Here is a 13,654-nt window from a genome sequence, read left to right as displayed (position 1 = left end):
AGAGATTGAAAACAAAAACAAAAGCTAACTCCGAAATCAACACTGCCATATGTCCCCAACCTGGAACAAGACCAGGGAAATTTTAGCTTAAAATACATTGACGCTACAAGAAATCCCTATGAATTACTCCCAAAGGCATAACACTTTGCAGGGGATATTTGCAGAAGAACATAGAACTGTAGAAAACACGGCATAGAAAGAGATGGTACTTCCTGACAGGTCGAATGCTGTTTTGAGAGTGTCACCCTCTATGTAGCTGATGCAGAAGTGTTTGTAGAAAGCAAGAAGAAATACAGAACAACTCCAAGTTATTAAAGTTTGCTCTGAAAGTCCACACAGCCTCTGAGAAGTTTTCAAAATGAAAGTGGTTAAGAGGTAAATTATGGGGGCGCAGGGATCTCGGAGCACCAGCTGCTGGGCGCGGCGCCTGTTTCTTACACGCACCTGGGCGGCGGTCCGCACCGTGTCTGTCGTTTGAGTCCTTGGCTCTCTGCCACTGGCGGGTCCCTACTTCTCCGCGTTGTTGAGGTTCTCTGCTACCCGGGTTGGCCTGGTCGGTTCCGTCCCAATCTACCGTGCACTCTCTCTCTAGGTTCGGGACCCGTCAGCTGTCGGGTCATGAGGGGAGGTGTAGGATGGCGAAAGCTGGATTTCCGTGAGTCCCGGTTTATGAAGAGACAGCTCTCTCCGAGAAGGCTGGATCATAGGCAGTAAGACACAGAACTCAGCTCAGTTAGTGGTACAGCCCCTTTATTCTGTGACTCAGCTCGGCTCCAGGCCTTAGTGATCCAGCTTCGATTATTGAGGGAAAACCAGGATACTTTATACTGTGGGGGTAGTGGTAAAAGCCTTAGCTGATAGGTACTTTGTGGGATGCCCTATTTACATATGGAAGTGGGCTCCTGCCAGGCTGTCAGACTACCTGAAAATCACACAGGAAAAGCTGGCAGTTCCAGAGCTGGAGGCCATGGCTACTTCAGAAGATGAGTCAGAAAGATGCCGGGAAGGCACCCTGCTGATAAAAGGAGTCTCTGCCTATGAAGCTGAGCCCATAGGCTATCCGGACATGGAGAGACTGCCACTTTACACAACAGGGGTCCCCAAGAGTAAATAAAGGGGGGGGGACACTAAGAAACCAATTTACCATGAGATACATTAATGCAAAATTAGTGCGGAAAGGTTACAAAGAGTGAAGAGACAATTTTTTTCACTTGCATTATATGTCTCTGATGTTGCATATGTTTTTAAAGATAACAGTTTTAAAAGCAAAAATACCAGGAACATACAAAATCATGTATGGCTCTATTTTCTAACTTTTCTTCCTACATAATCACCAAGAAATGTGATTTTTTGTTTTTTGTCTTTTTGAGACAGGGTCTCCCTGTAGCCCCAGCTGTCCTGGAACTCGCTATGTAGACCAGGCTGGCCTTGAACTCACAGAGATCCACCTGCCTCTGCCTCCCAAGTGCTGGGATTAAAGGCGTGCGCCACCATGCCTGGTGAAATGTGATTTAAAAAAAAAAGGGGGGGCTATTAAGTACCAAAAAAGAAAGGGGGGTTGGTAAGAACTCCTCAGTTGGTAAACGGGCTTGCTATCTGAGTTCAAATCTCTAGAAGCCCATAAAATCCAGAGACAAAGTGCACATCTGCAATCCCAGCACTCCTACAGGGAGAAAGGGAGAGAAAAGAAAACTTCCAGAAGGGCCTGGCTTGTTAGTTTCCAGCATGTTTCAGCAAAACAAGAGACCCCTGTCTTAAATAAGGCGGAAGGTGAGGGCTGACACTTGAGGTTTTCCTCTGGCCTCCACTCACATATTGGCACATGTAGGCTGCACACACACACACACACACACAGACACACACACGTGCACTCACACACAGAGTACACATCCACGCACAACATACATACAAAAAAACCTAAAGAAAAACTGGAAAAAGGGGCCTTGTTCATGGAAAATAAGCAGAATGTAGGCATATGAAGATGGTCAACCTATAGCCACTCAAAGAGCGTTGGGTGGTCCAGGAGCGTTGGCATGACCTGCAAGGATCCCACCTGAAACTGAATCAGCATTTTTAACAAGATCCCTGCGTGATTTGTCTGCATGTTAAAAGTGGATAAGCCCTGGAGTTTCAGACTGGTTTGCTCTCAGGTGCAGCCCAGGACCGGTAGTTGATGCAATCTCTCCAGGTGATTCTAATGTGCAGTGGAGTTAAGAACTGAAAAACAAGTCCAACCTCATTTCTCAAATGAGGAAATTCTGATCCATAAACATTTATGAGCTTATCTAAGGTTACCCATCTATTTAGTACCAGAATCCTAATAATGATACTTCCTTTCTTATAAAATAAAAAGATAAAAGGAGCAGGTACTATAGTTTGGATACAAAGCAGTAGGGCCAAGTGACCATGGACCAAAACCTGTGAAACCATGATCCAAAATAAACTTTTCTTCCTTGTAAACTCATTTTGTTAAGTATTTTATCACAGCAACAAAAAGTCCATTTACAGCAGGATTCAGGGGACAGTTGGGAATATAGGTATTATTATTTTATGTAGTGTGGTGATTTGGCTTCCTGAGGGAGCAGTCACTGGAAGGAACAGAGAAAGCCAGTCTTAGAGATGGTTGGGAAACTATTAAAGGCAGAACTAGTGAGCTGGTTGTGTGTGTGTGTGTGTGTGTGTGTGTGTGTGTGTGTGTGTGTGTGTGTGTGTCTATGTATATGTGTGTATTGTGTTGGAGAAACAAGTAGTATTTCTAAGTTCCTGACAAATATTAATCTTTCACATGTAGAAACAGGAAACCAAAGTGCAAAATCTTAAGTTATTTGGTGCTAGTATTGAACCCAGGACCTCGTGCATGCTAAGCTCAGATTTTGCTATTATATCTCCAGGCCTTTAGGTTATTCTTAAAACACTTCCAACTTCCTTCATGTTCTTACTCATTATTACAACTATCTGAAGCATTTATTTAAAAAATAAGAACTGTTAGGACTGGAAAAACTGCTTAATGGTAGAGAGCACTTATCTAGTATGTTCAAGGTATAGATTTCAATCCCCAGCACTACACACAGAGAAAGACCAACCAACTCCCAGAGAAAAAGAAAAAAAAAAAAAACCCTGCCAGATCCAAACTATTGTTTAGAAGTTTTTGTAAGAATTCAAATTCTGGAAAACACAGAGAACATTATTGGGTAGTAGTTCAATAATGTAATGTTAACTAAAAGAAGACTGATTCCAAGATCAAAAGAAGCAGCATTTTGGGAGAAACGAAGAATTGCAGTGAAACAGGATAGCCCTGAACAGCACCCATTAAGGCAAGCACAGCTGAGGTTTTATAAAGGTGATTTCCACAAAGAGCAGTTTGTGCAGGCAGCTCATTGGCTGAGCAGAAATCTTTGATTCAAACCCACTGATTTGAAGGTTAACTAGGATAATTCCAGCTGAGAAAGGGTGAAGGCAGCAGTGGCTGCAGTCAGTTTACTCAAGTTTGTTAGAACATTCTATGCTTTGACCTTTAGCAATGAGCAATCCCCTCACAGTATCCAGATTCCACTTTAGAAAGACAGCCTTAGTTACTTCTTTTTTTTATGTATTTCTATGGATCAAACCCAAGGTCTCTCATAAGCTAAGCAAGTACTCTTACCACTGAGCTATGTTCCCAATCTACTTACTTCATTTTGTTTTCATGTGACATGCAAATCTACCAGTAATTTAACATATTAATATCATGAGTTGGAAATTGCCAACATAAGGACTTATTTTGAATCTCAAACTTATTATTTCTTTGTTCTTTTCATTAAAATTATTTGTGTATGCTTGGTGTGTGTGTGTGTGTGTGTGTGTGTGTGTATGTGTGTGAGTGCATATCACACACATGTACCACAGCATGCAAGTGGAGACAAGAGAAAAACTGTGTGAGTTGGTGCTCTCCTTCCACTTTTACACGGGCTTTGTGGATCGAGCTCAGGTCTCTAGGCCTGCTAGCAAGCACCTTTACTTGCTGAGCCATCTTGCCATCCCTATCATTATTTCTTGAATCATTGCTCCCAGAGAATTTATACAAAGCATACAAGGAGCATCAGTTTCTTAATATTTATTTTATTCACAAGAATAATTCACTGCAAGCTTGGTATTATGGCACAGGTCTATAATCCCAGTGCTCAAAAAGCCTAGACAGGAGGATGGCAAGTCTCAGACCAGACTGTGCTACACAGGGAGACTCTGTTTTAGAAAGGCAAATACAAACCAAACAAACCCAAAAATGATCCCCTGTCAGCACAGTCAGGGCCAAGAATACACACCAGTTATAAGGAAGACTGGAAGAAATTGTGCCATGCCCTTCCCTGGTTCCTGGTTCCAGGAAATTCTGGCCTCAGCCTTTTACTCAGTGCCTGCATTTCTGCTCTTGCTTTTGGACTTGACATCTGTGGATTTCTTCAGTTACATCTTCATGCTGGCTGCCAAGGGTTAGTTCTCATAGAGGACAATACATCCTGCTGTGTTCTGGGATTTCTCAACTTAAAAAAAAAATTGGGATTTGAAAACATGTAAATTTCCTGAGAAATACAGGGAAGAAATTTTTGTATAGAAGCATTAACCACAAGGGCAGGGAGACTGGAGCAATGTTTAGCAGGGAGGAGATGGCAAGACCACAAGGCAGAGAGGTGACAATCTGATATTAAGAACCTGTGGGCATTGTAAGTCCTCTAAATTAAGTGGAGAACCAGGAGGAGCCTGGAGCAGAGGGGTGACAGGATTCCACTGAGCTTCTCAACACACGACTTAGGCTGCTGTGTTGCAAGTGTATAGCGAGTACAAGGGAGGCCCCTACTCAAACAAATAAACAACCCCAGAAAACTACAGGTAGGTTTTTGCAAAAATCAGGTGAGTGGAAACATTGAGGGTGTGAGAAGTGCTTGGATTCTGGATATATTTGAACTTGTAGAGCTGATAACATTTATAATAAATGTGAAAGGAAACGGGATTGAGAATGCAGCCAAGGTTGTTGGTATGAGGGTGGATGGAGAGGATGGAGCTATTTACTGGAGACGGGAAGGGCTGGAGTGAGGAGAGGGACTATGGAAAAGTGGTTTGATTTTTGATCGGTTAAGTTTGAGAGGCTTCTCATACACCTAAGTGGAAATGTCTTATTGAGGTTAGATACAGGAATCTGGGTTTCAAGGGAGAAGTCTGGCCTGGAGATGGAAATACAGGATCGGTGGTGGATGGAATTTACAACTCAAGTTGTTACAGCATCACGGCCCTAGATCATACCTGTGCTCGATGGACAACTCAGTTTATGCTTATTTGCTCTGCTAAAAAAGACTGAAGAACTGCTTCACTTGGTCAAAAGCATGAAGATAAAGGGGCTTTGGATGTGAAAACGCCCTGTGAACAGTCAGGGACCATTCAGGCTGGAACACAGAGGACGGTTGATGGTACTGGCGATGAGGCGCAAAATCAATTTGGCGGTCCAGTCAATGAGTCCCCATGCACTGTAAATTACAGAAATTATGAATAAAAGGTGCAAACAACCATTATTATCCCTTTTTGAACTCAAGCCCAGTTTTTACAAAACTAGAATTTTATTGTTATTTATTTACAAAAGCATCCAAATTTGCGAGGACTTTCATTTCCATGAACTAAGTCGCATCTCTGTTAGGAGGGGTTACTGAGCCCTTTGGGGTAGCTGGCCTCTAGGACACCCTAGCAACAGAAGAGCCATGCAAACACCGGGATCTTCGCTCGTAGTCCAACTTAACGTGAATACTACCCCCCCACCCCGCCCCCAAACGTCCGCAGCAAGGGAGACAGCAGATTCGCTCCAACCTCGTCACCCCGCAGGTTGCTGTGACCGTCCCTGTTGCCCCTGGTCCCCACAGTCCATCCCAGGTGGTACAAACCTTTTGTCCTATCGCGAGACTGGGAATTGCGCGCTTCTGGTTGCCTGGCAACAGCGTTCCTAGCGGCCGTGGGCTTTTGACTAAGGCATCTTCCATCGTGACAAGGGCAGCTGCCGTGGGGCGAAAGACTTGTCCTTTTGGAAGGGAAGTGGACGACGTTGCGGGTGTCAGCGGCGCCCGTCAGCCGCCTAGCTTTAGTCCCCGCCGGGAAGGTGAGGGACCGCGCGGATCGCGGTGGAGACCGGGCGGGGCGGAGTTGAGTCCCACCGCGTGGCCCAACGGCTGTCCACGAGGACAGTGGGCCATAGGGGGCGTGACCGGGCCGCAGAAGGTCTGTGGGTCTCCTGCTCTTGGGGATTTCATAGTCCTTGCAGGAAACGCCCTTTTAGCTTGATTCGTCCACCTTTCCGAGCTTTCTCTCCACTGAAGTCTAGAAAACTAGTCAGTAGCTTAGACCCTAAGCGCCAAAAGATGCATATAGTCATGATTAAAAAAAAAATGTAAATAAATGACTGGTAAACACTAGAGACCTTTTCTCATAATGAAAGAAATGTTATCACAATTTACAGGTCCCTTTGGGTGTCTGTCAGATTGGAGAATATGAAAGGGCTTTGCAGGGAACCAGGCTACCTGCAAACCAAGTGGAGAAACAGGCAGTTTCATTTCATAAGCGCAAATACTGCATATCCAATCTACATGAATTGATTAAGAGTGTTATAAAACGGGGGCTAGAGAGTTGGCTCAATGGTTAAGAGCGCTAGCTGCTCTTGCGAAGGACCCGGATTCGATTCCCAGCACCCACATGGTGGTTAACAACCATCTGTAACGCCAGTTCCAGGGGAATCTGATGCCCTCTTCCTGACCTCCACAGACACTGCACAATACGAGTCTACTTCCATACATGCAGGTAATACACTCATACACATAAAATAAAAATGATAAATAAAAATTTTAAAAAGTTATAAAATGCTGGCATGTGTTAATAGTGATTTGTTACAACTTAAATTGGTTTGTATGTATTTCACTGACTATAGGGTGACTGATATTTTATTTTTGAATTTTTTAATGTCCTAAGAAAATGCACATCATGTAGCGTTAAGTGAGAAACATATGAAACCAATTTTGTTGAAGAAGATAAAAAGAATAAGAAATGTGCCAATGGTGATTTATTAGTCTAAGATGTTGTAGGGTTGGCATGATTCTTATTTATTTTTGAATACATTTTGGTAAATTCTAGAAATTTTTCTGCAACAAATTCTTTAATTGTGAATGCAAAACAGACTTACTAGAAAACCAGGAAATACAAAAAAGAAAAAGGTTAAAAAAAAGGACACAGGAACATCCAGGAGCCCTCTAGTCAGGGAGCATGCTTATGTCCTTGAGGGTCTCTGCTTCCTTAAGTATGACATTGGACTTTTTAAAAGCAAGAACTGGCAATGATTTGTCCTCTCCCTCTCTCCCTCCCTCCCTGTTTCCCTCCTTTCCCTTCCCTTTCTTTTGCCCTTTCTCCTTCCCCTTCTCTTTCCCACTCTTCCTTTTCCTTCCTCCCTCCCCTTCTTTCCTCTATTCTTCCTTCCTTTCTCCTTCCTTCCCTCCCTCCCTTTCTTCCTTCCTTCCTTCCTTCCTTTGTTCCATGCAAATTCTTTATTTTTATTATTTAAAAATATTTTATTATTTTTAGTTTTTATGTGTATGAGTGTATTGCCTGCATTTATTTAAGTGCACCTGTGTTGGTCATGCAGTGCTGGTGGAGGTCAGAAGAGGGCGTTGGATTCCCTGGAACTGTAGTTACAGATGGTTATTAGCTGCCATGTGGGTGCTGGGAACCAAACCTGGGTCCTCTGCATGAGTAGCCAGTGCTCTTAACTGCTGAGCCATCTCTCCAGCCCCAAACTCTTTGTTTATGACCTTAGCTGTTCTTCTACTAATTTTTTTTCTTATTGATCCTTAACACTTCTTTAGAGATCCTGCCCACTGCTCCTTGATTCCTCTGAAGCCTGAACAGCTCCACTCTCTCTGCACTCTGTCCTCCTTCTGGCCTTGGGTCCAGACCTGCTCCTGCCCTTCCACTTCAGATCTCTGGATCTGAGATCTAGACCAGACTAGCTTAATCCTCTAGCATAGTTTGTCTGACCCTCCACAGGCTGTCCCCGTCCCCACTCTGATGGTGCAGGCATTCATTGTTGGACTACTTGGATTCTATCCAGTCATTTATAGCAAGTATATTGACCTGGTTCCAAAGGACGTTATGAATGCAAATGACCCAGACAGACCTTCAAAGACCTGATGATGAATCTATTAAAGAGATAACAGAAAAGACAAGGCTAGCCTTAGAGAAAATTGTATTGCAGATCACTGCAGCCATGCCAGTTGGAGCAGCTGACAAGCTGGTCCCTGCTCAGTACATCCAATACACATCATCACAGCAAGGAGTGGCATTCTCTGGAGCCAAACAAAGGGTTATTCAGATGGTAGAACTACAGAAAGATCCAATGGAGCCTCCAAGGTTCAAGATTAATAAGAAAATACCTTGGACCACCATCTCCTCCTGTACCTGTAATGTATTCTCCTAGTTGGAAGATGACTGTGAAGAAACAACAGGAGTGTATTTCCCTGGAGAAACACAAAGAATTACACAGTTCCATTAGATAAATGGCTAGCTCTGACAGAAGTGGGCTTTAGGCAGTACATATCAGTGAGAAGTTTGCCAAACTGGCTGAGGCTCTCAATGTTGCTGAGCAGAAGGGTCATGAAGCTGTGGAAATGCAGGCCCAAGCAGAGAGAAGGATGGCTCAAAAAGAAACGGAGAAACATGAAGAGAAGCTTAGAGAAATGGCTCAGAAAGCCAAAGAGGAGAGCTGGGATTAAAACCCATGTGGAAAAAGCGGATGGAGAGGCACGGGAAAGGTATGAAATCAGGCATGGTAGGCGAAAAGAGAGACAGCAGGTCTGGAGTCTTTCCAGGGCAGATCCTGATGAGAGGTCAAAAGTGCAGAGACATGAAAAGCAAGGTATCAGTGAAGTTGTTATTCCTGCTGTGCCCAATCTCAAACTTCCAATGAAGTCTAGTATGACCAAATGCTCTTCAATCAATCCAAGGGTATGATGAGTGGATTTGCAGGAGAAGAAGATGAAAATTACAATGTTTTTGATCAAGCTTGGAGAGGTGGTAAAGCTATGGCCCAGAGTATTAATAGGCACAGTAAAATTCTGTACAAGGACATGTATGGCAATGGAAGCCAGAATATAGCTCCTTGCCTGTATGTTCCTGCCTTGGGTTCCTGCCTTGACTTCCCTCGATGTTGGATTGTGACCTAGACATTGTAAGCTGAAATAAACCCTTTCCTACCCAAGTTGGTTTTGGTCAGTGTTTTAGCACAGCAATAGAGAAGCAAACTGGAACACTCATGTAGATTTTTTCAGGGGGAATTGGGGGAGACTCAAGAGCATTGTATTAGTTACTTTTTGTTACTGTGACAAAATATCATCACCAAAAGTAACTTATGGAAGAAAGAGTTTATTTTGGCTTACAGTTCCTGAGGGAGAGCCCATAGTGGAGGGGTACACATGGCAGCAGGTGGCTTGAGCAGGAGGCCAGGAGATCATATCTTTAACCATACCCAGGAAGCAGAGAAAGTCACCTGGAAGTGGGGTGAAGCTACCAACTCTTAAAGCCCACTCCAATGACATAGTTCCTCTAGAAAGGCCACACCTCCTATGGTTTCCGTAACCTCCACAAACAGGGCCATCCATTGGGGACCAAGTGTTCAAATACCTGAGCTTGTGGGGGACACTGCTCATTCAAACCACAAGCATGAAGCATTGTGTAATCAAATAGGTTTTCTCTTCATTTTTGATTTATGTTCTTGTCATGCTTAATAAGTCATTCATTTCATATTTTTGCCAGTTATCTTTGTGCTTTCTTCCAGTCCTTTGAAGACTGCATATTTTACATTTATTCATTGCTTTTAAAATTGGTGTTTACTTTCATCAAAGTAATATGTTCCCAAAAGTCAAACTGTGGTATGACATCTACAATGGAAGGAATAACAACAATTTCTGGTCACATTCTCTGGAGGCAACCATCTTGAACTCTTAAATATTAATGTTTACTTAACCAATGTTTGACTTAATCTATTTTTGAATGTCTTCTTTGATTTCCTATTATGATAGATTCTTCTCCCCCCCTTTATGGATATTGTTCCCCACATACACTCAATTAAGGGACAGTGTTTGGTAAGTCAACACTCAGTGCTTATATAACTATTTGCATATTGTTTTATTACTTTCTTATACAGTTACTTTTAATGTGAACTCTATGTGACAAGTGATTTCTTCAACATATAATACATCTATAAGATCTAGTTTCTATGCTCTTTATTCCAGTTCTTTCCAGGTGGCCAAATACACAGTCTCTCAGTTGTATTTCCTGGGAACTATGTTTAGGAGAGAATATAATAGTAACAGACTAGTTTCTAAAGCAAATGGAAAGGTTTCTGGGACTTTCTGCTGATCTATGTCACTGATGGGTGCCTGTGCCCTGGCCCTTATTGACATGTATTATATCAGCTCTGCACATGCCTGCATCTCACTGTTTCTCTGCAAGCTGCAATAAGTCCTCCTTGACAGGATCTTAGGGCATGGAAAAGACATTTGACCTTTTGGTGACTTATGCTTTCTGGTTGTGCTGTGATGGGCCAGGGTGATCCATCATTTTGCAGTAATAATGTCAAGCCCTTCCTGAATGAGCCCAAGCCTTTTTTCAGAGTTTGAATAATGTTGACATCAATGCCTTTTTCCTTCTGAGTGGGAAGAGTTGACCTGCTGTTCTCTTAAGTGCCAGCATTGGCATATTGCGCAGTTGGAGGCCAAACCATATTGTTCTTCAGTGTGCCTGAGAGAAGCTTCAGGTTGTTAATGTTTGTGCTTCCTCCTGAGTGCAAAGCTTCTTTGGACTCTGCCTCTGTGGTCCACAAGCAGAAAGAAAGATGAGTTACTTTGTAGAGTAAGAAAGGACATTATAGTTTTAATGCTTATACGTAATTATAAAAATTTAGAAAAGATTTGGTGGATGATACTCATTCATATTTAAGCTAAACACCAAGAAGACAAAAGCTGCAATCTTCTGTGCCTTCCAGTTCATAGTACTATGTTATTCCATCATTACTTGACATATCCAGAAGGGTACCTATCAAGACCATAGTTTGACAGGATCAGTATGTCTGTAAGGTTCTCTTCCCTCTGGTTTAAGCTACTCTGCCTAGTAATTCTTGTCTCCTAAATTCACACAGGGAATAGAGAAGCTAGGGTGGACAGTGTCCCGCACAAAGTACTTAAGGAAGAGATTGACAAAGTACAGCCAGAGTCTGTCCTCTAATGAAGGCTATCGGTTTGTGCTCTTGTGCCAGAGGTCAGAAGTAGAGCCATGCTTTATAACCCGCATTTTAGAAGAGGATAGCTGATTAAATGAGAGAAGTACCCTGGAGGTAGGTGGTCCAGAAAATATAGCTTCAAGGAGAAGAGAAGTCAGAGCTGGGTGGAAGACAGGCTGAGGCTGAGCTAGAGAGGGGAAGCCTAGAATAAGGAGTGCAAACCCAGAGGAGGGAGCAAGGAGGCCTTAGGCATTCATTGAGATGAAGTGGGTCTTGACTGAGAGACGGGTATCTTGGGAGTGTTCCCTTAGGGAAGAGCAAATACACAAGTATTTTCTCTTGCAGGGTCAGGCAGGCAGTGAGCGGGCTTTCATAGCATTCTGTGTCAGCTGCTTTCAGTATCTAAGTCTGGATGTTTTGTGCCTACAGTAAAATAAGATGTAAAAATCCACATATACAAGATTCTTTTGATGAAATTGAAGGGTGCTTAAGTGTGACTTTGGTAGTAAACAGGTTCTGAGTAATTGAAGGGTAATTAATGAAACATTTAGACATCTAAGTTACTTCTTAATTTTTTTGGGTTGGTTTTAGGGTGTCAATGGATATTATAAAAGGAAGCTTAGATGGAATTTCAAAACCAGCTTCAAGTTCAAGATCATGTCCTGGGAGCAGAGGTTCAAATGCTTCTTTGGAGGTGCTCTCACCAGAACCAGGGTCATTCAAGGTAATTTTCTGCTTAGAAAGGATTTGCACATCTCTCAACCACAGCAGTTGGTGAAACCAAGGTTGTCATTAATACCCTATTTTAAGGTTCTTCGTTATAGTTGTTCAGAGACCATTCATTGGTTTCTGCGCTTTGTTGTAGATTGTTCAGTAATGAAAGCACTCTGAATCCTTCCCTCTCTCCCCCTTCCTCCTTCCTTTTATTTTGTAGAACGTTTTCTTTAATATACATTAAACTTTGGTAAGATTTTTGTGTTTCCTTTTTTATCTTCATCAAAGAAGCTTTGGATCCCAGTGTCTAATAATCACCCACTGGCATTTACTATGAGAAGGACTGTGTTGGAAAATAGTTTGAGTAGAGCTGGGGAGAACACTCAGTAGGTAAAGCACTTGCCATGTAAATGTGAGGAATGAACTTGAACCCTTAGAACCCTCAGAAAGCCAGGTGTGGTATTGCATGTCTATAATCCCAGTGCTCCTACGGCAAGATGGGAGGACAGGAGAATCCCTGGAGCTCTTGCAGTCTGGTACCCACAGTGCCTAACAGCAGAGGCCTTGAGTGTTGCACACCTGATGAGCTGAATTCCTATCAATTTAATTCTCAGTACCATGCGCCTTCTGCCCTAGAGATTTGCAACAGAACTGCCCATTGCAGTGGTGGAGTGCTTAGCATGTGGATACTGGGATAACACAGAACCTTCCGATGGTTGAAGCCAGAGAGCTGGACAACCCTTCACGGGGAATTTGCGAAGTGGCCGTCTCTCTCCCTCTCTCCCTGAGGCCTCAGCTCTCCTTGGGTTGGGTTCACTTCCCTCGTATTTCTCACTGTCTTGAGAAACAGACTCTGAAGTTCTTCAGACCCTGCTTTTTCTCTCCTGATCTATCTATGGTTGCCTCTTCTTGCCCTCTCTCAAGAAAACACAGCTGTGCCAAACTGCTGTTTTCAAAATGAACTTTGCTGATTTGTAAAGGCGAGTGGAAACAAAATAGAAACCTAAGAATAGCATAAAAATAAATAACTCAAAACACATGACTCTCATTAGAAGACTGTGATTAGAAACACATCTTAATTCAAACTAGGTACTTTTGAGCCATTCAAATCGCTCCACAGCTCCCTGTGGAAAGGTATAGGTGTGCACTCCCGGAATGGCACGGCGGGTCCGCAGGCTCCCCCGCAGAGCGTCTGGAGGAAGGCAGGTCTGGCCCCGCGGGCTTCTCCGTGTCTCTATGGGCCTCAGGCGTGGGGTGTGCGGGTATCTCGGGGTCGCTCTGGGCCCCTGGATCTCGGGGTCCCCGCCACACCTGGCGAGTCTCGGCACGGCTCTGGCCACAGGCCTCTGGGAGCGGCCGCGGATAGGTCGCTGTCCGCCACTCCGGTGCTGACAGCCTCTCTGCTACTGGAGCGTTGTCCAGCTGAATCCTGTCCCTATTTCACCCGTGTACTTTCCTCAGGATGTGAGGTCCACTGGCCACTGAACCCCACGGGAAGAGTACGAGGACAGCGAAAGCTAGAATGTCCGCAAGTTGGTAACGAGGGAGTGCACCCCCCGGAGAGGCTAGGTCGCCGGTAGTAAGGCACAGGACTCAAGACTCGGCTTAGTCTGTGTTACAGCTTTATTCTCTGAGACCCAGCTCTCTGTGTCCCAGCTTTCTGTG

The 13,654-nt window shown here is 43.7% G+C and overlaps 1 protein-coding gene and 1 pseudogene across 1 annotated transcript in view; both read left to right on the top strand.

The window, feature by feature from the left end:
* The first annotated feature begins 382 nt into the window (after positions 1-382).
* On the top strand, positions 383-9,221 carry LOC103741509 (annotated as a pseudogene).
* LOC103741508 (fibrous sheath-interacting protein 1-like) overlaps positions 5,979-13,654 on the top strand; it is a gene marked incomplete at its 3' end in the record, with an annotated part of 18,070 nt that continues 10,394 nt past the window's right edge. The window contains exons 1-2 of the mRNA XM_008842326.2: positions 5,979-6,115; positions 11,867-11,999. Coding sequence (XP_008840548.1) covers positions 11,874-11,999 — 126 coding nt within the window. The remainder of the gene's footprint in view (positions 6,116-11,866; positions 12,000-13,654) is intronic.

The sequence above is a fragment of the Nannospalax galili genome, unplaced genomic scaffold (genome assembly GCF_000622305.1).
Source record: "Nannospalax galili isolate Female #2095 unplaced genomic scaffold, S.galili_v1.0 scaffold1400, whole genome shotgun sequence".
Classification (NCBI taxonomy): domain Eukaryota; kingdom Metazoa; phylum Chordata; class Mammalia; order Rodentia; family Spalacidae; genus Nannospalax; species Nannospalax galili.
The sequence above is the reverse complement of the archived record's forward strand: the minus strand, read 5'-3'. Positions and strand labels throughout refer to the sequence as shown.